At 50.7% G+C, this 24,723-nt stretch overlaps 1 protein-coding gene across 3 annotated transcripts in view; it reads right to left on the reverse strand.

Moving 5' to 3' along the window:
* Positions 1-2,320: 2,320 nt before the first annotated feature.
* The window catches only part of MORC2 (MORC family CW-type zinc finger 2), a 41,435-nt gene continuing 19,032 nt past the window's right edge, over positions 2,321-24,723 (reverse strand). Inside the window, exons 5-27 of one of the 3 annotated variants that reach the window (XM_082641522.1) lie at positions 24,360-24,450; positions 21,092-21,200; positions 17,615-17,774; positions 17,399-17,510; positions 16,815-16,940; positions 16,192-16,271; positions 15,498-15,580; positions 14,866-14,951; positions 13,567-13,707; positions 13,318-13,472; positions 13,095-13,223; positions 12,485-12,590; positions 12,058-12,190; positions 10,400-10,474; positions 9,934-10,314; positions 9,252-9,383; positions 8,771-8,825; positions 8,227-8,368; positions 7,895-8,122; positions 7,710-7,803; positions 3,949-4,137; positions 3,763-3,855; positions 2,321-2,674 (exon numbers count right to left, since the gene is read on the reverse strand). In XM_082641522.1, the coding sequence (XP_082497648.1) occupies positions 2,606-2,674; positions 3,763-3,855; positions 3,949-4,137; positions 7,710-7,803; positions 7,895-8,122; positions 8,227-8,368; positions 8,771-8,825; positions 9,252-9,383; positions 9,934-10,314; positions 10,400-10,474; positions 12,058-12,190; positions 12,485-12,590; positions 13,095-13,223; positions 13,318-13,472; positions 13,567-13,707; positions 14,866-14,951; positions 15,498-15,580; positions 16,192-16,271; positions 16,815-16,940; positions 17,399-17,510; positions 17,615-17,774; positions 21,092-21,200; positions 24,360-24,450 (2,969 nt within the window). In that variant the 3' untranslated portion in view covers positions 2,321-2,605. The remainder of the gene's footprint in view (positions 2,675-3,762; positions 3,856-3,948; positions 4,138-7,709; positions 7,804-7,894; positions 8,123-8,226; positions 8,369-8,770; positions 8,826-9,251; positions 9,384-9,933; positions 10,315-10,399; positions 10,475-12,057; positions 12,191-12,484; positions 12,591-13,094; positions 13,224-13,317; positions 13,473-13,566; positions 13,708-14,865; positions 14,952-15,497; positions 15,581-16,191; positions 16,272-16,814; positions 16,941-17,398; positions 17,511-17,614; positions 17,775-21,091; positions 21,201-24,359; positions 24,451-24,723) is intronic. The other 2 variants (XM_082641524.1, XM_082641523.1) reach the window with 2 other exon arrangements.

Here is a 24,723-nt window from a genome sequence, read left to right on the forward strand (position 1 = left end):
ATTTTTAATGCATCCACCATCTGACAGCCATTTCTCTTTGGAACTTAACCCTGTATAAACCCAGATCTGAGTTAACAATTAAGTACACATGTACACACACACACTCATCACAGCACTTTTCGTAAACATTAAAAACCAAAATCTCTATAAGTGGGACTACTAAATGACAGTACATCCAAGACGATGAAATGCTATGTGGTTGTTCAGAAGAATAAAGTAGATCCATGTGAGCTCTTCAGAAACAAGTCCCAAGATTTACTAAGTGAGAAACAGGCAGAAACAGAACCGTAGATGTGTAGTTGTATGCTCAGGACGGATACTCTTTCCAGGGAGAGTAAGCATTGGGGGGCGGGGGGGGTGGGGAGGAGGGAGCCTTGCTTTTCATGGTCCAGCCTTTCGTACTGTTTGAATTTTTACCATGTGCATGTGTCACTTGGAAAAAAAAAAACAAAACACAAAAGTCCCCATCCCTCCCACTCCTTAAAAACAAGGGTCGCTGCACTCATTCACCTTCTTGCTGCCTTGAACTCAGGACCTTCCTGCCACAGCCCCGCCAGACCATCTTCTTCTCCCAAGTTTTAGACAATTTTAGACAATTCCAAGCAGGTTAGTTATCCAGGACAAGGAAGGGGGAGGAACCCCTGCATCCTATCTTCCCACGCAGAATGGAAGGAGCTCTGCCTGGAAGCAGGCTGCATTCAGCACAGCTGTGGTTGGATTTAAACAGCAAAGTGGGAACACCCAGAAGTTGAAGCTAAAATGTTTAAGAAATTCAGTATTTCAGTTTCTGTGGGTGTCCAGGAGGGTGAAGACATAAGACAAGATGGTGGAGATGAGGAAGAATCTGAAGACAGTTTAAAGCCACAGTGGTGGAAAGAATGAAGAGGAGGAAGGTGCTGGATTTTACTAAGAGAAGAAAACAGGCTGAGTTCAGGAGTCTCACCAGTGAAAGTTTATAGTACTGCATTTTGATTACAGGTATGTAAATTAAAAACTTGAGTATTACCCTCTGGTAAAAATGCAGAACCAGCTTGCACTTAGATTAAAACAGCAGGTTTGGGGACAAAAATGGACCATATGCTGCCTGTGATGAAGAGAGCGAGCTGGACAGGAGAGGAACCACCAACTCAAGAAGCCCTAAGACTCTTAGCGAATCTTCAGAGGAAGAGGTCAGGGCCTCTCTGAGTGGTGTTTCCCCCAAAGAGCCCTTGCCCAGGGATGTGGTTTGGAGAAGTCCCAAACCCACAAGTCACAGGTGCTTCTGGCCACGTGCACAAATGGGTAAAGACCTCCGATTCCCATGGGGCCTGCCTCCCTCGCCAGCGCTTCCCAGCCTACTGGAGTCTTCACAGGGCAGCACGTGGCCACTGCTGACCAGAGGTGGGTAGATGCTGGAAACACACCGAGAGGTCTGAATCGCAGACCAGTGGCACAAGACCATAGTTCTTGTGCCTTCAGAAAACCCCAAGTCCCCAAATAAAGGGGGAAGAAGAGAGGAGAAATCAAACCAGAATTTTTCCAATGGCCATTAAAGAGAAAATTCAGCAACTCTTGTCTTTGTCTTTGACCCTGAGAAGTTGAGGGACACAGCTGTATGAGGCTGTGACCAGGCGGGAAGGAAGGCATGGTGTGCCTCCTCCGGAGTCCCTGTGGCTCAGTGACCCCCTCCTCCCATCTGCCCCAAAGCAGGAACCTTGACTGGGCCTGGTGGGGCCAGACAGGGGGGGACGCAGTAAGAGAAAAAGCAGCGCCAGTCTCTCCACATGGCCAGAATCATTGAGGAAGGTGCGCTCCCTAGAACCCTGCCACACCCCCAGACGAGGCCGCCACCAACCAGCACAGGGGCTCCTTCACACACATGGTCCTTTCCTCAAAGGAATCCTTTGGAATTCAAACATTCAGTGTTACCCAGGTCAGCAGTCTGACCAGAGTCGGATCTGTCCACGCCACAACCTGGACTCAAGTTTTTGAGGCAGGAAACCTCACTGTCCACTGTTAGTTCTCCAGCAGGGAGAACTTAGGTGGTGGATGGGGAAGTTGAACAGGAGGATCTTTCTTCCCCAAGCTGTCTGGACAGTGCCACAGCCAAGATCGACCACTTGGGCCACCACTCACATCCCCGACCTGAAGCAGGAGCCACGACACAGGGAGCTGCTTCAGCGCTGAGCCTCCTCCTAACCCTGGCTCTGTGGGGATCCCCTGGATTGGAGCTCCTGGGGGAGCACCAGCCTGGGGGGCCCTGTCCCTCCCCCAGCCCTGCCCCTGGAGCCTCCCCAACTTCCAAATGGCACTGGATTCACCACATCTTGAGGAGCCCGGAGCCAAGAGAAGCAGCTCAGACTTGGCGTCCTGCTTCTATTCTCTGCCCAAGAATCACCAAAAAAAATGTACAGTCTCACAGCAGGCACAGCATCTTGTTTCTTTTAAAAAATAAATATTTATAAACTTAGGGAGGAAGATTCAAAGAATCAGTCTCTTTCCCTCCAAAAGCACAAATATCCCATGGGAGTCGAACCAAGGTAAGTCCATCAACCCATAAATGAAACTCCACCCCCAGGAGCTCTGCCTTGCAGGGCAGGGGAGCTGATCTCTGGCTCCAGACCTCTTAGTCCCCCTTGGTGATCAGGTCCTCGATGTAGGCATCCAGCTCGTCATCTGTGTTAATGTCTATGTCCTGGAACAGAGCAGGGCAGGGTCAGCCGGGGGCCACAAGGTGGTGGGGGGCCCGCCTCCCCACCCTTCTTGCAGCTCGTGCCCCTTCCTCTCACCCCTCCACCCTGGCTGTCAGGCCTGTCCCTTCTTGATCATCCGCCCCCTCCCTCCTCTGTGCTCAGATGACACCCAGATTTCTTGCTCCTACCCTGCCTCTACCTCAAGTTCCTGGCTTGCCTTAGCCATGCTGCAGGCTTCTCAGACTCAAAACATCCAACAGCTCAATGGCACCACCCACCCTGAGTTGCTTCATCTTGGTACAGGCCACCACCGCCTCCCCTCCACCCAGGAGCTCAGACAAACCACAACCATCACCCTTGTTTCCTCCCCTTCCCTCAAGACGTTACAACAAATCTGCCCACTTCTCTCCCTCCTCACTGTCACCATCCAAGGTTCAGGCTGCCAGAATCTCTCACCCAGACAACTGTGGGAACCTCCTCACTGGAGTCCCGGATTCTAACCTCCGCCCCCTCCAGGCCCTCCTACAACCAGAGTAAATGTCTTAGATTGCAAACGTCTTAGTGCCACACCCTCCAGGGACTTCCCACCTGGACAGGGCCCTGCTTCTTCTATCGCCCACATCTCCCTGCCTTGGGCCTCAGGCCCTGCTCTTCCCTCTCCCCAGAGCTCTCACATCCCACTCCTGCGTGACTGGTTCTGCCCTCAGCTCAAGTACCTCCTCAGAGAGGCTTCCCCTGAACACCCTAGTAAAGTGGCATCCCTGTTTTCTGTCTCTCTCGTATTTACTTCACAGCACTTCCCGCCAACAGTAGTTCTGTCTCCTCCACTTATTGGGCTATGAGAGCAGGACCCCTATCTTGCCTGTCTGCTTCACCAAGGGTCCACAGGACAGGCACAGAGCAGTTGTCCTCAATGTTTACTGCCTGGATAAAGGGCTGAGACCCTACAGGGCGCTCCCTGCTTCTGGGCTACCTAATCCCATCTGGGCGTCATCTGGAAAAGTGAGAATGTCTTTCTGTTTTATGACTTGGAGGGTTCTCAAACCAGGTTGTATATCAGAATGTCTAAACAAGGGCAAAAGTCTGATACCGTGGGTCTGGCTGGGATGAGGCCCAGGCAGCCGCACCACCTCCAGCCCTCCTGGTCAGGATGCTGTGCAGCCAGGGTTGGAACCACAGATTCCTGTGAGTGGGGAGAAGGGAGCAGGAGGTGCCCAAGCCCCCCCTCCCTGAGACACCAGGTGGTCCGCTACAATGAGAGGGCTGCCTGGCTCACCTCCTGCACCTTTTGCAGGAGCGCCACGATGTTGGTCCTCAGCTTCTGCAGCTTCTCCTCTGTCTCGCGGAGCTTTCTCTCGGAGGTACGCAGGCTCTCCTCGGAGGCCTTGGCCCGCGAGTCGGCGCGGCTCTGGTAGGAATGGCACAGGTTCTGGAGCCCCACTTCATACTGCTTGAAGTACTCTTTCTGTTGGGAGACAAGCTGGAGGGTGAGTGCATGAGCTCACAAGGGTCCCCAGTGCCCTTCTAGATGGGCACTGGTGTCCCCAACTGGCTCAGCACAAAGCTCAGTCTGAAAGGATGCCGGACCCAGAAGCAAGTGATCTCTCTAGCTCCAGAGAAGAAAGACCTCCACATCCACCTCACAGGGCTGCCACGAGGACGAAGATGGGATCACACATGATGCACGTACCAAACTCCTCTGGCAGACGGCCAGCCGTGAGTATACGTGAGGGATAATTCTCACCATTCACCTTTCTAAAGTGCACAACAGCACTTTGAGCAAACCACTTGCAAGTCACAACCAACAATGTAAAGATCAAAAGTTCTCTTCCACAAGTATTTATCAAGCACCTATCAACAACAGATTCCTCCAGGTTTGTGTAGTATGTTTATACAGCATCAGAGCTTTTCACCATCTTCCCTGAGTACCTGAAACTTCCCAGGGGTGGGGCAGTAATGTTAACTAGCACTCTCTCTAGACATGGGGCTTTATCAAACTTTCAGAAATTAGCAGAACACTTGTTTCAAATGAAAGTTACATGGAATCTCAGTATAAAAAACAATTTGGGTAGTAACTCTTTATGTTTAATTTCAAAGTTACAACATTATGATTTACTCATAAATCACCAACATGAATGATGAGGCCATTCTGATTAACACAAACCCGTGACCAGCAGGTCCTGGCTGACAACTGCAGTCTCGCCAACTCTACCATTTATTTACTTCTGTGAAGATGTATGAACTACCTAGCACTGAACGGCTAAAAACTGCTGTTTTTAAAACGTGTTAGAACTATTTAATTGTTTACAATCTAGAATACTATCCCAGTAAATCAAGAGGGCAACAGAAACTTCAAATTCTGCACAAAAAATAATTATCACTTGGCAGCGCAAAAATAAATGTTCAGGGCTTCCCTGGTGGCGTAGTGGTTGAGAGTCCGCCTGCCGATGCAGGGGACACGGGTTCGTGCCCCAGTCTGGGAGGATCCCACATGCCGCGGAGCGGCTGGGCCTGTGAGCCATGGCCGCTGAGCCTGCGCGTCCAGAGCCTGTGCTCCGCAACGGGAGAGGCCACAACAGTGAGAGGCCCGCGTACGGCAAAAAAAAAAAAAAAAAATGTTCAAGCAGGTGCCAAATGTAAATGTAATACACAATGTCTTAAGCCTAACTATGATTTGTATTCATTTTAGTTTTTTTTCCACTTTTAGGCCATTAAAGATTCACAGGCAGTTATGTTACTTTTAAAGTATATATATATATATATATATTTTTTTTAATCTAGTATTTGCAGGACCCCTGACGGTCTGGAACTCCTAGTCCAGCATGATGAGCAAAAGGACAGTCATTTACAAACTGACAAGGATACAATGAACATTAGATTCTTGTTGTGTCCCTAACGTTAAAAAAATTAAAGTTTGAGTTATTTTAGGCATTTCACTTAGGTGGCTATTAAACTGATGCATTAGTGGTACACCTCCCTTTACAAGCATAAGCCAACAGACTATTTTAGGCTCAGATGCTCCTGACTGTGCTTTTGGTCTGAGCAGTCAGGCCCACTGCAGAGATCCCACTGCACCCAGGCTTTACTCTGAATTTGGCAACAACTTTAAGCCAAAAGCAACAAACATGCCAGGCCGACCTAGCTGGCCTATCAGCTGTTTGTTCCTGGGATCTGCAGAGGATGCCTGCAGCCTGAACAAGGGTAAGCGTTGAGGTGTAGCAGCTTTCTGTGAAGCCACCATGAGTTCTGCACCTTCTAGCTTCCCCAGCGTGCAGTGCGCCCTCATCTCGCAGGGGAGCAAGACCCTTGTCCTAACAAGTTGTTCTGGGTTCGAATCTGAGCTCTATTAAGACAGACTGTTCACCTCTCTGCCCCTGAGTTTCTTCAGCTCCTAGCCTCATTTCCCTTTTTTAAAGTAGAATGGAGACAAAACTCCATGTTTTCCTCTCTGGCAAACTTTATCAAGCATACAGCTGCCCCACGAGGGCCTGCCATCTTAAACATATTAACCCTGCAGTTTCAATTCCAGTTGTCCTCTCCAGAAACTCCTCCCTAGAAAACTTAAGCTATTCCTACAGCAGAAACATCCTCTTGATGTGGATGACTCCCAATCCCCATCTCCAGCCCTGGCCTTCCCACCCCTCCCAAGTGCCAGCCCCAACCTCCAGTGTCCTGTCCACTGGACATCACCAGAAACGAAGTGCTGGTACTTCCAGCCCAAGTCAAATCACAACTCGTCTTCCTCACCCTCACCCTGTTTCTCTCCCAGTTAACAGCTTTGTCATCAACCTCTAATTCCCACAGGGAAGCACGTGACCTCTGCCTCCTCTCCATCACCTGCCTTCAGTCAAAGAAGGACCCCTGACAGGGCCCCTTCACCTGTCAGAGCTCCCATCGCCCCTCCCTGACCTATCACCATTAGACCAGCTTCCCTGTCCCTGTGTCTCCCATCCACCCTCCTACCCAGAACCAGAGTTACCCTCTTAGGGGCAGGGTCAACGGACTACTCACTGCCTGTGACCAAATCAGCCTGCCCCCTGTTTTTGTAAAACAAGCATTACTAGACCTCAGCCACATCCATTCCTTTGCATATGGTCTTATGGCAGCTTCCACACTGTAATGGCAGAGCTGAATAGTTGCCACAGAGACCTTACAGCCCATAAAGCTGAAAATATTTGCTAACTGGCCTCTACAGAAAAAGCCTCTTGACCCCTGCCCCGGACATGGTTCAAGTCTACAATTCCATCCGCTCAAACCTTTAGCTGGGCCTCCATTTCATACAAAGTTTAAGCCACTGCACCTCAGAGGGGTGCCCCCGATGCCTCCTATCCTGGCTCTGAGGGCCCTTCTCCCTGAGTGCTCACCACAGAGACCAGTGCGCTGGCCCCCACCTGCCCTTGCATCCCTGAGCCTTTGTTCACGACAGTCCCTCTGCCTCAAACACTTCCCGTCACTTCTACAAACACTCACCCAAACGCACGTTTTTCTTTAGCCCTGGTCGCTCTCTCCCCCTCCCAGAGGCTGCCCCCAGCCCTCCCACCCACCTTGCAGAGCACTTACGCTCCCAGCCTCATGTCTAGGTACCTGCTAAAAATTCAGTCTCTACTGACTCTTAAGCCACTTGGAGGCTCCAGCACTGAGGCACTGCATCTGCATTTGCTAAGTAAGATCCCACGCTTATCTCCACACACCACGAGCTTCCCTATACCTCTGAGAGTCACGTTTTCGGCACTTTGAACCTAAGCTCTTTACTGTTTCCTGCCTTGGCAGAGGAAAAGGGACGTACTCCACACAAGTCACACTGGGCCTGTCCCTAAGTGAGGATTCCACTCCACCCCAGCATCTCACCAGCTGCACACCAGTCATCCGGCTGAGCAGCTTCTTTTTCCACAATGTAAAGTCCCCTCTTCCCTTCCCTCAGCAGATGAAAGGGAAGCTGGCCAAACGGGGAAGGGGGCACACAGCTGAGAGCTGACAATCACAACAAGCACCAAGGGGGGCGTGCAGAGTCAAAAACCAAAGCCTGGGCAGACTCACCAGAGGAAACGATATCAGCTCATCTGAATTCATAGCACTCAGCTCCTTCTTAGAGATGGGGAAACTCGGAGGCAGGAAGTACCGTAAACAATTCCTAAACAAGAAAGAAGGTGGAGACTGGAAATCAGAATGGCACAGAGCTAGTGGAGAATCAGCGCTGACCCCGGAGCAGGACGACAACGCACCGAAGGATCTGGACGAGGAGGTCAATGGTCTCGTGGTTGGTGCTCGGGGCGGTGGTGTCGGGCTCAATGCGAATGCAGTCCGAGGTGGAGGGTTCCGCCATGGCTACAGCCTGCTGTGCCACAGCTGCCTCCTCCTCCTCCTCCCCGCCCTCCTGCTGCGTGTCCGGGCTCTGATACTCCGGGGAAGGGGGCTTCATCAACCGCACATCCTCACTGCCTTTCTCCACCCTAGGGAGGACCCAGTGTTTGTGTCATATGTGTCCCAGGCTTCCAGGATGGGCTGCCTGCCCCTGCCCAACTCTGTCAACCCAGCCTCCTATAAGGGGCATTACCAGCGGTCCCTTGGTGTCGTGTCCGTGGGCACATAGTCAAACTTCACCTTCCACCGCACGACGTTCTTGCCCAACTCCACGGCTGTGACACGGCCTGTGTACCACTCCCTGTTCACGCGCACCTCCACGTGCAGCCCTTTATCTGAGTGCGGATGGAGTTAGAAAACTAGACTACAGCCCCCCACCCAGGCAGGGCCACCCTGAGAAAGGTCATCCCAGGTTCACAGGGCCAAGAACCCCTAGGAGCTTGACGCCACTATGCCAGGGACATGGAGCCCAGCCACCCTGGTCTTCCTCCCCAACTGTCATGAGGGTGCCGCAGAGCAGCATGATAACTGCCAGAGGTGAACACCAAGGAACTGATGCTAAAAATAAACACGAGGGCGTGCTAGCCTCAGCATTCTTCTCGGAATTAGACTTGAAACCATTGTTGCTTGAGAGCCTGGAGCCAGGAAAGCCTCCATGAGCCTTCGGAATACGGTGCTGCTGGCAAGGGGCCCCCTTCCCACTTCCCCACAGGCTCTGGGCACCTCCCTGAACTCACCTTTCTGAGCGCTCTTGAGGTCAGCTGGGTCCTCTTCCCCAGCACTGTCTGAGAGCTGCAAGAACAGAGTCCGTGAGAGGCACCGCCAGTGCCCCTGAAGAACAGACTGTCCGCCCAGGGTCACAAGCCATCACCTCATGTCGTCTCGTGCGGCTGTTTAAATCCCCAGGCCTCATTGAGAGCCACTCTCTCAACCATTATCTCAGTATCTACACACCTGCCTCCAAAAATGTCAGTAAACAAGAAAGCAGGCATAGGGGCAGAATGTCACAGACACCGAAGCAGATCTGCGTCGGTGTCACCTCAAGCCTGTGAGTAGAGCCACAAGCCAGTCTCACTCAAGATCCTACCAGGCACCGTGTTTCTAGTCGTCTGTGTGACTGAGTGTCCTTCAGAGATGGACTAGGCTTCTGAAAGGCTCGTGTCATAGACTGCAGGTGGCGGGTGGAGACCCTGGGGAGGGAGAATGCTGAGAACCTACCTCATTCAAGTCCTTTTTTTCCTCCTTCACGACAAACTTGCCCCGCTTGGACCTCTCTTTCCTCCTCTCAGCCTCTTCCTCGGCTTCTTCCTCATCAGAGACCCCAAGACTCCGCTTCCAACCTGGAGTGGCCTACAGCAAGAGGAGCGGGAACATGAGGGACCCTGGCAGCCCCTCAGGTGCCGGAAGATCCCATCTGGCCTAAAGGAGCCATTCAGAGAGGGGTCTGTGGGTCTCAGTCCCCGCCAGGGCTGGGCTCCCAACAGTACTAGGGACACAGCAACCCACGGCCTCTACGCCCACGAGGACCTTTGCTCAAAATTGTCACAGGGGAGCCTCTCAGTTCACTCCCCACTGAACCACGCCAACCACTGCTGCAGCCCACCAAGGCTGTCACCAGGCTGCAACCTCTGCCCACCACGTGAGAAGCCAGTGAAGGCGACTCAAGTCTGGAGGACCAAACCTTGGAGGGGGCACCAAAGAGCTCCCTGGACAGGGAACCAGCAAGCTCTGTGCCCGCCATGAGTGCCTTCAGCTATCAGACTCCTCCTCTGCAGGGGCAGCACAGAAGGCTGATCTCCACTGAGGCTTCTCCACCCCCCACCGCCCCCCATGCAGTCAATGCTGCCCCCTCCATTCCTATACCACTGTGGGCAGGGCTGGAGAAGGAGGAGCATCTCACCAGGGAGAGTTTACTGGGTGGCTCTGGCTTCTTGACCACTGGAGTCTTGATGGCTCGGGGGGCGGGGACCTCCCTAGGGCTCTTGGAGTTGGGCAGCAGAGATGGTGATGGTGGCTGCACGAGACGGGCGGGCCGGGACACAGTCTTGACTGGAGTGTTGGCAGGCTTTCGGGGCACCTCAGGAGGCTGGAGCAGCCTGGAAGTACTGGCCTCCTCCCGTGCTGTCGGGGCAGGAGGCTTTGGGACGCTGCTGATAACAGGAGCCTTTCGGGGCTGGCTGGCTGGTCTGGGAGCCTGCAGGGAAGGGGGTCTGCTCGGGGCATTCCTGATCACAGCAGGTAAAGGAGGTGACCGAGGACGCTGAGGTCTACGTGCAGGTTCCTGAAAGAGGCCCAGAGAGAGTGACAACATGGATCCCAGCATGAGACACCTGAGGAAAAGCCCTGCCCCTATCCCTGGCCTTTACCTCAGTGGAAGGTCTGGTGGTCACTTCCAAGGGCAATTTCTTCAGGTCAGCTTGGGAGCGGATGGGTGTGGTTTTCTGCAGGGTAAACATGATGAGGAGGTCGTTTGCGTATCTGGTACATTCAAGCATACTCTTTTTGGAGCCCCACGGTCTGGGACAGTGGGCAAATAAAAAAGAACACCTGGGCCACAGTTCTACTATTACAAACCTCCCATTCTCACTGAGAAGACAAAAATTCACAGACACTAAACTACCAGCAAATTACAGGATTGTATATGATTAATCCAGCAATTGAGAGACTGGGGACAAGTGTCAGTGGACTAAATTCCTATAAAACAAGCCAAAGAGGTTGGAGATCCCTAAAGGCCAAAGCCGGAAAGGACAGGTTGGATTTGGCAGACAGGGAAGCATGCATACAATGAGAGCATCTGCCTGTGCATAAGTCAGAAAGGGAAAGGCTTTTGTAATAAATACGATAAACGGTTGATACCACACATATATCTAAAAAAACCTGACTAATCAATTAAGGAAAAAATTTAAAACAACAGTAATATAAGAGAACAATAAGCAGTTCTAAAAGAAACACACGAAAAAATTGTTCAATTTTAGAAATATGAAATTCAAATTTAAGATGTGTATCTTTTTTTTTTTTTTTTTTTTTTTTGCTGTACGCGGGCCTCTCACTGTTGTGGCCTCTCCCGTTGCGGAGCACAGGCTCCGGACACACAGGCTTAGCGGCCATGGCTCACGGGCCCAGCCGCTCCGCGGCATATGGGATCCTCCCAGACCGGGGCACGAACCCGTATCCCCTGCATCGGCAGGCGGACTCTCAACCACTGCGCCACCAGGGAGGCCCTAAGATGTGTATCTTTGCTTATCAAATTTGCAAAAACATTTAAAAATAAAGGTATGGCTGGTAAAAAACAAAACATAATACATCTTCTGGAGAATAATTTGGAAAGTTATTTAAAGAAAAACATAGGGCTTCCCTGGTGGCGCAGTGGTTGAGAGTCCGCCTGCCGATGCAGGGGACACAGGTTCATGCCCCGGTCCGGGAAGATCCCACATGCCGCGGAGCGGCTGGGCCCGTGAGCCATGGCCGCTGAGCCTGCGCGTCCGGAGCCTGTGCTCCGCAACGGGAAAGACCACAACAGTGACAGGCCCGCGTACCACAAACAAACAAAAAAAAAGAAAAAAAACAAAACATAGAATTTTAAAAATCCTTTTACTCTTTCAAATTCACTTCTGGAAAACTATCCCAAGAAAATAATTACGCACTAATAAAAAAAGTATGTGATATGACACAAGTAAGTCGTGATCTCCATTTCTAATAAAAAATATATGTATTTATGTGTAAGTAGAGGTCATAAAAAGTTGGAAGGATGTGCAGTTAATGGTGGTTACCTCTAAGACAGGATAGGTACTTTCTGGAGTTTCAAAACATTCTAAATGAATCGGACCTCTTTGTAATATATAAACAAAATTGTTTTTTTTTTAAAGAATGATCAAGGCATACTGGAGAATCAGTGTGCCTGGAGGTTGGGGTTGGGAAGCTTGGGCAGCACTCATGGGTGACAGAAGGGTGAAACTGAGCCTGAGGGAACAGAGGAGATACTGAGGGGTCCTGCCCATGTGCCCACTGCCCATGACCCACACACCTGCAGGGCCTCCAGCTTCTCTTGCTGCTGGCGAATTTTCTCTGTCAGTTGCTTCTGCTTCTCTTCCTGTGTCTTCAGATCCTTTCTGAACGTCCCCAGGGGAACCTTCTGCTTCTGTTCAGAAGCCTCACACCTGTAGACAGAAAGTGCTAGGAAGGGTGTGGCAAGATAGCTCCAGGTAGGGCAGGGTCCTTCCTCCTCAGCCAACCCATGCTCTCTCTCACCAGAGCAACCTCAGACTTCCCAAATGCACTGAATTAATACTCACTGCAGGACACACTTCTATTATTTCCAGGCACTTATTATACGCAGCAAGACAGAGATGTAAGGATATGAGCACTGACCTCAAGAAGCATAGTGGAAGAGTGGAAAAAGCACGGGGGGAGGTGGGGATGCCCACAAACTCCTTGTTAGAAAAAGTGCTCACCGGTCCTGCTCAGGATCAGGGTTCATGGAGCAAACCCAGGTGTCCGGGTAATCTTTTTCCACAGAACTCAGCTGGAAGGGGAGGGTCCGCCACTTCAGACACAAATCTGTGACACAGAACATACCCTCAACAGAAAACATCAGCCATGCCCACCAACAATAACCAGGCTCCTCCCAGCCAGGCCCAAGGCAGAGATGCCCCCAACTTTCTATGCAAAGATCCTCAGTCTGGCTCCAACTCTGCCTTCCTTACAGAACAGTCACTCTTCTCAGGGACAGTGATTCCAGCAAGGATGGAAACTTTATAACACAGACCCTCAGCGGCCCCAACCCCTCTCCCTCCTCCAGCAAAATCCTGGCTCAGTCATCACTCACACTTCTACCGATGTGGTACCAAACCTTGTGAGACCCGGCAGGGTAGATGACCTCCTGCCTCATTTAGAAAGGACAGGTGGGCACAGCACAGCCCCAAGACTGAGCTCCCAGGGCCATCACCAAACAGACTCATATCCCTAGTGGGACATACGTCCCTGAATGTCAGTGCAATCAGGAGGCCAGCACAGCGACTATGATGGAAAGGAGTCAGGAGGAGGTGCCGACCCCCAACTCACCACATTGGATGGTGGTTGGGATTTCCATAGCTCTCCGTCGTTTGTAACGGAGCTCACTGGATGGAGGCTGGTTCCAGTTGGCAGAGAGGTAGCCGAACTCATCCCAGAACTTGATGATTCCCCGCTGGGCTGGAAGACAAGCACCCACACCATCGCGTGAGGAGTCAGCCCCCTGAGGCAGCGAGAGGATCTCAAGGCTGGACGTGAAGTGAAAGGGTGTTACCAATGGCGATGTCCTTCCAGTACTGTGCCAGGTGCTCCCCCATCGCCCGCAGCAGGTGCCGGTACTCCTTGGCATCAGCAAAGTCCTGCTTGTTGTGTGTAGGCTCCAGGACCAGGTAGGGCACATCTACAACCCCAACGACCCCGCCACATGCCCTGCAGGAGGAGGTAGACACGGCTCTGTCACCCCACTGACCAAACCTCTCCCGCCAACCATCCTGGGCTGAAGCTCTCCTCAGGCAGCACTCACATGCCCCCTTCCAGCTGTGGGCCCACTTTCTCATACATCTTGATCAGGCGGCTACAGTTGTAGATGAACATGCCGTCCAGGTCCCGGTGTTCGATGTTGACCCCAAAAACAAAATTCAGTTCCTTGGGTTCTTTAAGCGCTCTGAGAAGACAAAAGATAAATTCAAGCAGATCAACCCATTAACACACAAACACCACCGTGTTTAAGATGTATTAAGCTTAAGCTGAAACTTCAGACACTTAAGTTTTGCCTTTGCATTCAATATGCAACCTGTAGACTTGACAAGGATACTCACTGTGCAGTCACTCTAAGCTCCCTAATTAAAAGCATATGACTTTAGCTTTTGGTATCAAACAGGGATGTATTTAAGTATGAATGGGATTCTGTGAAGCTGTTGCAAATCTCTGCAAAGATGCTTATTTAATGGAATAAACACAAGGTCATCTGCATAACCATTCCACTAACGTGACAGCAATATAATTTTAAAAAGACAAAAATTCACAAGAACAATAAACATGTGAGAGAAGAAACGATCATGGGATAAACGTCAACAAAATCGTGGAAACTGAAAAGCAGATGGATGATCAGTGGACAGACTCACGGGGCAGATACCCGAAACCTAGGCCTGTGGTGAGGAGGCCAAGAAGTAAGCAGGGACTCAGGCCCAGAGCCTGCAGAGGCTCCAGACGTGGAGGGGGACACAGAGATCATGTAATGAGCCAGGACAAATGCCCAGTCTAGATAAAAAGGAACAAACTCAATCTATAGCATTATTCCACACTTGTAACCAGGGATACAAAATTAAGAGTACATATCACCAGGTGGGAGAAGTATAAGGGAGTTTACAGCTGTATTTCTTAAATATTCTGTATTTTACAAGTTGTATACAACGAGCATTTTATACATCCTTTAAATGAAAAGAAAAAAAAAAAGGAAAGGAAGAGGGAAAGGATGGCCAAGGTGGGGAGAGAATGGCGGAGAGAGAAAAGGGGAGAAAGGAAGGTGGGGGAGGGAAGGTGAGAGAGCTGCCAGTGAGGACAGGCTGGTGTTCAACTCAAGGTGCTGGCTCTGCCCACCTTGTCCTGGCTCAGGGGAGAACTGAGCTGGGGCACCTCTCCTGTGGTGGGCGTGTGACAAACACCTGGGGATCACAACATTAATGGCTTTCTCAAAGCAATCTGCATGTGACAGAATAGCAACCTTGTGGGGTGGAGAGGGATTCCTCAAGCTCTTTCTTTGTCAATAATCCATACAAAAGCTACTTAATTTTAAAAGACCCAAGGCCAGCCGGGCACTCACCGCTGCTTGGCCTCCTTGATCCGCTTCTTGACATCAGCTTCTCTGCGAAGGGTAATGGCCGTGTTCTGGACCTGTCGCAACATCACCTGGAAACACACGCCAGCACCAAGTAAGGAGAGGAAGTGCTCTGGGCCACAGCCGGTAACATCATTAACAACACATCTGAAACTTCTCACTTTAAATCACATGGACGCAAAAACAGACCTGGAAATTTACTTCCTTTCCACAGAAAAGGGCCCTCACTAAGGACAAACACAAAAGCTGTGCTTCACTTGACCAGACTTGCTGACACAGAGGAAGAAACACCCCCAACCGAAACAACAGTCTGCAGAGGTGTGTGTCACAGGGGAGGGGTGGAGAACTGCTCTGACCCTTACTGCTGTGTGTGACCTGCGGCAAGTGACCCTCTTCCATTTCTTTCTATAAACTGAGGATACTAACAGTGTCCACCTTACATGGTTGCCAAGATCCTGCCATACAGCGTGTTCAATAGTGACTATGGAAACATCATAACATCCCATTTTGCAGCTCTAGGGCAAGGGGTTCATGACTGGCGGGAGACAGAGCCAGGCCAGCTCTGGGATCCTAAGGGCAGCAACGCTGGAGAAGAGCTGCTGGGTCTGGGGCCTCACCCTAGAGTCCCGCGTGAGGTCTCCGCCCAGGCGCACTTCTAATGTCCGAGCTTTGCTCTCCGCCTCCCTTGCCTTCTCTTCAGCTGAAACCCAGAAGAAACCATGATAAGAATTCAAAAGATCAAATCTCTTAGCTATCCCTCCTGGACCCCATAGTGCAGTCCCTGCCGTATGAGACGTTCGTACACTGTCAGGGAACAGGTGAGCTGGGAGAGCAGCCTCCTTGCTTGGAAAGTCAAGGAGGCCCCCAAGAAAAAGACACCTTTTCCAACTTTACAAATGAATCAGAACAGGTCAAGCACTGCCCAAGGTAACCAGAGTTTAACCCTCAGCAGGAGCTGGAAGTTACCAACAGTCCTCAGCCAACCACTCTCCTTGAGCAGCCAAGAAGCTTTGTCAGCAAGAGAGACCTTGAGATTTTTGCCCTGGAGTCAAGAAAACCAATTTCACAAGTATTTGTGACAGAGGACAGTATGGGACTCTTCACTCTGGGCAGGCAAGCTTTAGATAACAGCCTATAAATGGCTGAAGGAGTAGCCTGGAAAGAAAAACTGCTGAGGGAGAGGTGGGAGAGAAACTGGACGAGTGGTTCAGGAAAGCCCACCCCTGGGTGTTGCATGGAGCTTTTGTCTGGATCCTGCTTTTGCCACAAGCAACGTCCCCCAGACGACCCTCCTGCCCAGGGGGTCATTACCAATCCGTGCCACGTGTTCAGCTTTCTTCACCTCCTGCTCTGCGCGGGTCTTGAACCGGCTTGACGTGTACTTGTACATCCTGGGGAGACGGGGGGGCGAGTAACCAGAGGGCCTGAGCACCAGAGGTGCAGGGCAGCAACTATCTTGGCCCCCTGATGAGTCAAAGCCAAGCTTATTTTAGCAAAAAGACTCAATTCCCTACTCCACCTGCCCCTTGCCATCCTGCTCCATCTTTGAAAAGCAACCTCACTACTCTCCGAGTGTGTCATTAATCCCACAGCAGAAACCAACCCCAGCAACCAGCAGGGCCTCTGCTTCCCTGTGTACTGTCTAAAGGGCCATCAGCCCTGCAACCAAGAGGCTCAGACAGCTCACCGTGTCAGGCTGAGCACCCTCCACCTCACAGAAGGCACACTCTACGAGCCTCACCAGCCACCTCTGCCCCTCCCTCAGGACCCAGTAGTTTGTCTGCAGTTAATCACAAGCAGCTTAAAGACCCAAACGCAGTCAACACTGTCAGAGCCGCTCATCCACCATCACTCCAAAGATGCCCCAGAGACACGTGGCCAGGCGCCATCCTTGGCCCAAAGGAAACAGCAGGCCAGGGTGGGCAGGCCCCTACCTGGGCTTGTAGAGGCAGCAGGAGAGCCTCTTGGTCTGCACCTTGTGCCCGTGGATGAAGATCCGCATCCGGGGATCAATGTAGAGCACAGCAGCATAGGCGCGGAAGGAGCGGCGCTCTGGCTTCCTGGAGGCGGCGGAATGGAGGGTGCTGTCACCCTCCCACCACCAGCCCAACTGAAGGCCTGGGCGGACAGCCTCTCTGCAGGCTCTCCACCTTTCCACCTCCCATCTCAGCTTCTCTTGCTGCCCTGAGGGGTGCTTCCTCTGTGTGGGCACCACATCCCACCTCCTCTCATGTCCCTGGCACAGACACCTAAACTGGCCCCATCACCCCAGCACGGACCTGGCAATTCCTCTCCCCTCTCTAGTTCTCGGTCTCTTCCTCATTCAAGTTAAGGAGCTGGGGCAAGGATCTGGATTAGCTGAGGACCTGCTGTCCTTCAATTCATCCCTTCTGCCTTGTGGCAGGAAGACATTGAGTTCTCAGCTTTACCAACTCTAAAACTGGGGAATTCAGGGAACAAGCTCACCCCTCTCTCCCTCAAGTCACCTCCCTTTTCCTCCCTACCCAGCCACACTCACGTGCCCTCCGGGGAAGTCTCTGCCATCTGGATATCTCTTGGACTTGAGATTATGTCCAGCTCTGGCTCTCCGTTATCCATGAGTTTGAGATTGAAGATGATCACCAGCGTTCCTAGGGAATAGAAATCCTGTGGTTCTACCAGGCACCCCCAACCAATCCCCATACTGCTCCTGGCTCTGGAGCTCCCCGATGCTAGAGGCCGCAGGCCTACTTACCACTGTCCCCAGGAATCTTCATGAACTGAGTCATCACTTCCTCTTCATTGCGGAAGGGAGAATACTTATAAATGAGCTCCGTCTCGATGGCAAACTTCTCCACATTGTCTGTGACAGGTTCCCGGGTCCGAGCATTCCAGGTGGGCAATGGGACTATCACCTTTGGAGGAAGCACAAGCAGACGCTTGAAGGAAGCCCCGGAACAGCCTTCCCCCCGCAAATGTGCATCCATCTTGTCCCTCCCTACAGTAGCTCCACACTGCCCCAAGGTGAGGCCCAAGCCCCCCAGCCTGGTACCAGTGGTTCTAGCTTCTGCCCCTCCCCAAGACTCTGCCTCACACTGCTAGGTCCTCTGGGGTATGCTGGCTTATGGCCTGGGGGTCTCTGCATGAGCAGTTCCCTGCTTGGGATATCCCTGGTCATTTTCCCTATTTGGTAATAAGTCTATTATTTCTACTAAGCAAAACATATTTGCGATAATCTAGTGAATCTAAAGACACACACAAACATAACTTATAACTCAGCAATTCTACTCCCAGGTATATATCCTAGGAGAAATAAAATCTAAAAACAAAACACTACAGTATGAGTCCATTTATATAAAATTCATAAATAGGCAAAAAAACCTATTATTCAAGAATGCATACACAGGTGACAAAATTATAAAGAAAAACAAGAAAATGACTGATCACCAAGGCAGCTCCTTAAGAGGTGCGATAAGGAATATGGTTGGTGAGGGGCACATGGGGACTTCTAGCATCAGTCTATGGTGGTGGCTACGTGGGTATTTGCTTTATAATTACTCTCAACTGTAGGTAGGTTATTTTTTTTAATTTTATTGAAGCCTAGTTGATTTACAATGTTAATTTCTGCTGTACAGCAAAGTGATTCAGTTATACATATATATAGGTTTTAATACACTCTTCCATATGTATAAAATTTAATCTTACATCTACGTAATCTTCTAGAAAATTCTACCCTTGTCAATTATACCTCAATAAAGCTAGGAGAAAAATCCCACTCATTCTTCAAAAACCCTACTAAAACGCCACTTCCCCAGAGGCATCAGTGTGCATCTCTCCCTCCCCCCACCCCTCTCCCAGGTGCCGGGGAGCCCTGTAGCCTGGGATTCCCTCTGCAGAGCAAACCACTCCAGGCACCTCAGAGGTTCAAAACGGATGGCCCACCCTGCGGAAAAGGGGATTCTGTATTTTAACAAGCTCTGTGGTGATAAACTGTTACGAGTTCTGAGGCACTTTACTGGTTTCTAAGAAGCTATAGTATTCAGCCCTGAGGCTGGTCTGGACACATTCCCACCTGGCTAAAAGTGATCTTATTTTGAAATCTTGGCTGAGTTCATACTAGAGTACAATCCAAAACAGTGACCTTCTAGCACCAAGTAAGGAAAACATTTCAACCTATAGCTTTTTCACCAGGGGAATTGAGTTCCATTTGTGTTCTGTGAATTGGTACCTCTTTCACACCTCCCAATCTTCACAGCAGTCCCAGGTGACAACGGCATTACTTTAACCTCTGGGCACTCACCTCATTTGACACCCACCCACCATCAGAATATTCCTCCTTTGCTTTCAGGGTCACCACTCCCCTGGCTTTCCTCCTACCCCTCTGGCCGCTCCTGCCTCCTTTGCTGCTTTCCCCTTCTCCCTGGCCTTTACATGCGGGCGGGCGTGCCTAAGACCCCAGGCCCTCTTCTCCATACGCTCTTTTAGGTGAGCCCATTCACTATGAAGATTCCTGGGAGTCTAAGCCTCCCCCCAGCTCCAGACCCAGACTTAACTTTGCATGTCTAGGACAAAACGTACACGCTTCCCCTCCAAACTGCCCCTCTTCCATCCTTCCCTAGCTCCAGACAGCCCACCCGCAAGTGCCACACCAGGACCTCAGCCATCTACAACCACCCCTTCCCATTTCCCCTTTCCAACTGATTAAACACCCGCGGCCACTCCTATTTCTCTCACCTCCCTGCTGGAGTCCTATAGACAGCCAGGGCCTCTGACACCAACACCCCAATCCAGCCACCACACAATAACCAAACTGATCTTTTCAAAGAGGATCTAATACATTGCTTAGATTCCCTTTCATGGCTGCTTTTAATTAAGTCCCACACACTCCCCAAAGCCCAGAGGTCAGGCCCGACCTGCCCTCTCTGCTCTCCAGAGGCCACCACCTCTCGTCAGGTGGCCCCTCTGCCCTTCCCACAGCCCCCACCAGCTCTCAGGCCAGGAACAGACCGTTTCTATTGAAGCGCAGCCCCTGCTCGCACCACCCTCAGTCCACCAGGAAGCAGTCCTGAAAAGCCCAGCCAGGGCCAAATCCTCCTGCCCCACCTTTCCCGGGAGTGCTTGCCAGCTACAGCACTTCTCTCACTCACCAAAAAGGCAAACAAACCCAGTGCCTTACAAAGTAAAGACGACAGAAAAAGAGCCTTTCGTTCCCAGCATGAACTGATTTGCTATGATTTAGGCTCACATCTAAACAAGGCCAGTACCAATTTACTCACAGCCAACCAACACAGATGAGTTAGATTGACACTGACCGCATTTCACCTGTTTAAGTGACAGGAGTGGATTTCTTTCTGCAGACCCTCTTGGCCCCCTCTCAAGCTCTGGCCTCCATTTCTCACACAGGAAAGGAGTTAAGAGTCCAGTCTGAGGCTAGGCAGGCCAAGGCCTTCCCTGATCCTCCCATGAGCAGGCGCAGACCTCATCAAACCAGCTCTGCAGATATGAGCCACCAGGCCCAAAGAGAATCAGCTGTGCATGTGTTTAACTTACACAGTTAATTACCAAAAGGTTTCAAAATCAGAATATTCTAGTCATTAGGCCTTCCTTCCAGCATAACAATAATCAGCTGAGGCTGTGTGTCAGCTGCCACTTACTGAAAAACTTAAATGGTTTTCCATGTGTTCGCCTGGTTCACTACCTGCCCAGGCCCTGCAGGTATCAGACTTGTAGCTTCTGATATAAATGGTTAGAGCAACACATTTTCTCAAAAGGAAAATGCACTCACAGCACATTCCACAATATCACCATCATGTGGGAAAGACAGTGCTATTCCTATTATCATCACCAGCTGTGGTCTCCACCCATAGTCAGGGAAGCCCCAAATACTCCCCCTGATAAAACAGCTCTCCCCAGTGACATCCCCCACCCCAGGACTGAATTCAAGCTGCAGATCTAGGAGACCTACAAATCCACCTCTTGGTTCCTGACACTTGATGGCCTCATTCTCAGGGACAACTCTTCTCTGAAGCTGTGAGATTTTACTTCCTCTCACATTAAGACACCTGCCTTAACCCCTCAACCAGTTCATCCAACCAACCAGCTAATCCCATAACAAGGGATGTGGCTGCAATCCTGCAATGCCAATAAGCCCAGCATGCAAATGACCTACAAAAACAGCCTGGGCAGAACTAGGAAGTGGAATGGTGACTGGGAGAACGAGGATGGGACCTACTTCATCAATGCCTTCCTCCTCGTGAAAGGTACGTGACAGGAAGAGACAGGTCATGGTCTCTTCCTTCTTGGTGAAGAGGATAAAATCCTTCCCAATGCGCATCGAGCCCCTGAAAGGGAAGCAGAAGTGGGTTATTCTCCTAGGGATTCAAAAGCTCATCTGAGGAAGGAGCAAATCCCCCTCCGGACGTGATGAAACTGCCTTTGGAGGGCTCCCCTAAAGGCCTCCCTGGGACCCAGGACCCTGAGCTGAGCTCCACAGCCCTCGCTCCCTCTCCTCCCCGCCCCCCACCTCCCGACACTCCTCCTCCTGCTCTTCTGTGGGCCTCAGTTTCTCCTCATCACCTTCTCGACCACATTTACCCAGCACGCAGGGTTCTCTCACCACCAAGCATCAGCCCCGGGGGAGTCTCACCCCAGCTTGTCGCTGCCTGTGCTCTGGTTTCTTCCCAGCCACACAGGGCTGCTGTGGCCTGACTGTGAGCCACCAGGTTTCACTCCAGTAACACCTCCAACACACACATCATCTTCCACACTGAGCACATCCAGGTCTCACCCTGTCCTTCCTTCACTGACACAAACTCCCCTCCCATCCACTCATCAAACGGCAGCACCATCAAGGGAACAGCCCACTGCCTATGCTTACAAGTCCTCAAAAAACCAGGATGACCCCAAGGCTCAGCCAAACACAGGGCTAACCAAAGTATCGCTGTTGAACACAGTTCCAAGGAGGCCTATAATTGGCTCATGTCCTGTAACCACAACCATCTTGTGTCTTGAATTGTTTTGTCACCTCAACTCATTAAGCCACAGGTCCCTGCTTTAGGAAGCAACTGGTTTCTGTGCCTCCAGGCTGACTTCCACAAGGCAAAAGTCTGAACGGAATCAACTGCTCCTTCATCTATGTGGCTGAGTTAATCCTTCTGAGGAGCAGGCAAGGACAGGCCTTTCCAGGAAACACTGAACAGGGCAAAAGCGTGAAGCACCAGTGGGAGCAGGACCCACTGACCTGTCTTCTGAGCAGCTTCTGGCTTTATGGCTATTACCTCATTAGTCCTCCTAATACCCCAGGGAGGTGACAGCGATGGGAAGCCTTATTACTCCCTTCTATGTAAATACAAATACAAACTGGGCCAGTGTGCCAAGTATGCAAATGAATGCCATGCCCCATTTCTCCGAATGTTCAGGAAACTCCAGGACACTATCCAGAGACGCCCTGGTGGCTGCCAAGTTGTTTTTCTCCTCCTCCAGTTCCCGAGGTGCTGGCAATGCTCCCTCCCCAGACAATCTCACAGTCCTCCTCCTGCCTCCCTGAAACTTCCCGGTGGCAAAACAAGGCACATTAGCTTGCCTTCTGCCAAAGCTTGCTCTTACCCTAATTTGGCAAAACCTCTCACTTTATGCCTCTTCCCTGTCTTTAATCCTGACCTTGGAGGGTAAATAGCAACAACCCAGAAACGCCACTTCTCTGCTGGCTTCTCTGCTTCACAGCCCTATTCTCACCACAAATCACTTCCTCCTGAAACTCTTTCAACTTCTACACTGGTTTCAAAATGAATTCACTCTGAACACTAGATGGCTCCATCTCAATGGCGCCTTCTCAAAATACGCTGATGACAACACTCTCAACTTCGGTATGCTTTCCTTCCTGGTCTTCTAAGCACTTCCAGAATCACATTTCATTTGCTCCTGAAACTTCCTCAGTAAGGACGAATGTCAACGTTTAGATGCCCATTTTCTACAGTAGGAAACAGATACTCAGAGGTGCTGAAACGGCTTGTCTGAAGTCACAGAGCTGATAAAACCAGGAGGGGGTTTTATCTATAATCCAGAAGGGAAGTCAGGGTTTCTTACAACTGACTCTAGGAGACCTCAGTTGTTGGAAACTTAGATCACCACACCAGAATCACCTGGGCCCTACCCCAGGCCCACCAAATCAAGCCAAAAATCTACCATGGAAAGATCAAAGGAGAGAGAAAGTAAGAAGGGAGAAACTAGGCTAGGGCTCTCACAGTAATGATAGCATTTAATTCTTAACCTACTCATATGTGTTATAATCTCAATTTACAAAGGAGGAGGCTGAGGCTCACAGAAGCAATTAAGCGGCTGATGTCAGATTTGAACTTTGGTTTGACTGAAGTGAGATGGACAGCAGCTCCGGCCTTGCAGTCAGAAAGACGTGGTGCATATCTCAGCTCTACACTTGGGCATTTTCACACCTTTGGGCAAGTCACATCACCCCTATAAACCTCAATTTTCTCATTTGAAGATGAGAATCATAGTACCTATACCTCACAGGGCTATGGTGAGGATTAAACGAAATCATCCAAGTAAAGTTTTTAGCACAGTGCCCAGCACATGGTAAGTGCTTGTATTGAGAGACAAGTGGGAGATCCAGGTACCAGGTCCTTGCCATCATGGGAAGCACTCTCTCTCTTCCCCATACACCCAAGCCGGTTGCATGGAGGGACAACTGATGCTGCTGCCCAACCAAACACCACCCTCAAATAAAACAACACATTTCTACAGCAAGACTAGAAACGTGACTCAGAATTCCATTTGTACAAACTCCAATCCCATTAAATCTTATTCCATCCAAAGGTATGTCCAGCTGGAAGTGAGCATTTCAGAAATAGAAATCTTTCTCTTGGGGCTTCACTCAAAACAAGAACACCACATTCCAAATGCCAAACAAGTGGGAACCAAGGGCTGAGAAAGAAGTCCCAAGGGATGGGGAGACATTAGGTAGGTCCCTGCTACAGGGCCTGGCAGGACATGTGAGTAGCAACCAGGTCCTTTGGTGGTGTGTGTAGGGGGGTGGGTTTCGGGTCTCTCACTCACTCACCCTGGATCCCCAGTGCCTGGCACAAAGCATGACAGGTGCTCAGGGGACATGCTGCACCACGGTGTGACCCCCTCACCATCTCATAAGCAACCCAAGCCCACAAAACAGCCACTTGCATCTTCAACCACAGAGTAAAAATAAGAGTTTTCAGTAGAAGGAGGGGTGCTGTTCCAGAGCACAGTGCCAAGAAAAACCTACAGCTTCTCCCACCTCAATGATTTTGGATGTTCATACTCTTTGATCTGTGACGTAGGCTGGACATCAGCTGCTAAGTCCCCAAACCACAACTCCTTCCCGACTCTCCTCCTGTTCCAGAATTACAGTGATGGAGGGACAAGGACGAGGAACATTTCCATTGGACAGAAGCAGGAGGGCATTGCTCGATTTTGTTTCGAGTCCTGGGACAGGCTTCTAGTATACTTACGATTTTAACCCATTCCCGTACTGCCCAATCTGGGTGGACTCAGGCGTTCGCTTGGCTGACTTCCCAAACTGGATCACGCTGGCAGCATCACCTGAAGTGGCGGACACAAGAGAAAGTGAAAAGTTTGCTTTTCTTTCCCAGACTCTCAAAAATCAAAGGTCTGAGCCTTGTTAAATCCAAGCAGGGATGTCTGTCTACTGAAAACCTCTGTCCAAGGAAATTCACAACCATGAGGCAAATGGAGGAAACCTCTGACTGGCCTGTCAGTACCGCCATCACTAGGCCCTTGTTCTGTTACCAGAACGTGGTAATAAGGCTGGGGGAGGCCACCACAGTTCCAGCTCCAGGATATTACACAAGCTGA

The sequence above is a fragment of the Mesoplodon mirus genome (assembly GCF_964341445.2).
Source record: "Mesoplodon mirus genome assembly, chromosome: 13".
Taxonomy (NCBI): domain Eukaryota; kingdom Metazoa; phylum Chordata; class Mammalia; order Artiodactyla; family Ziphiidae; genus Mesoplodon; species Mesoplodon mirus.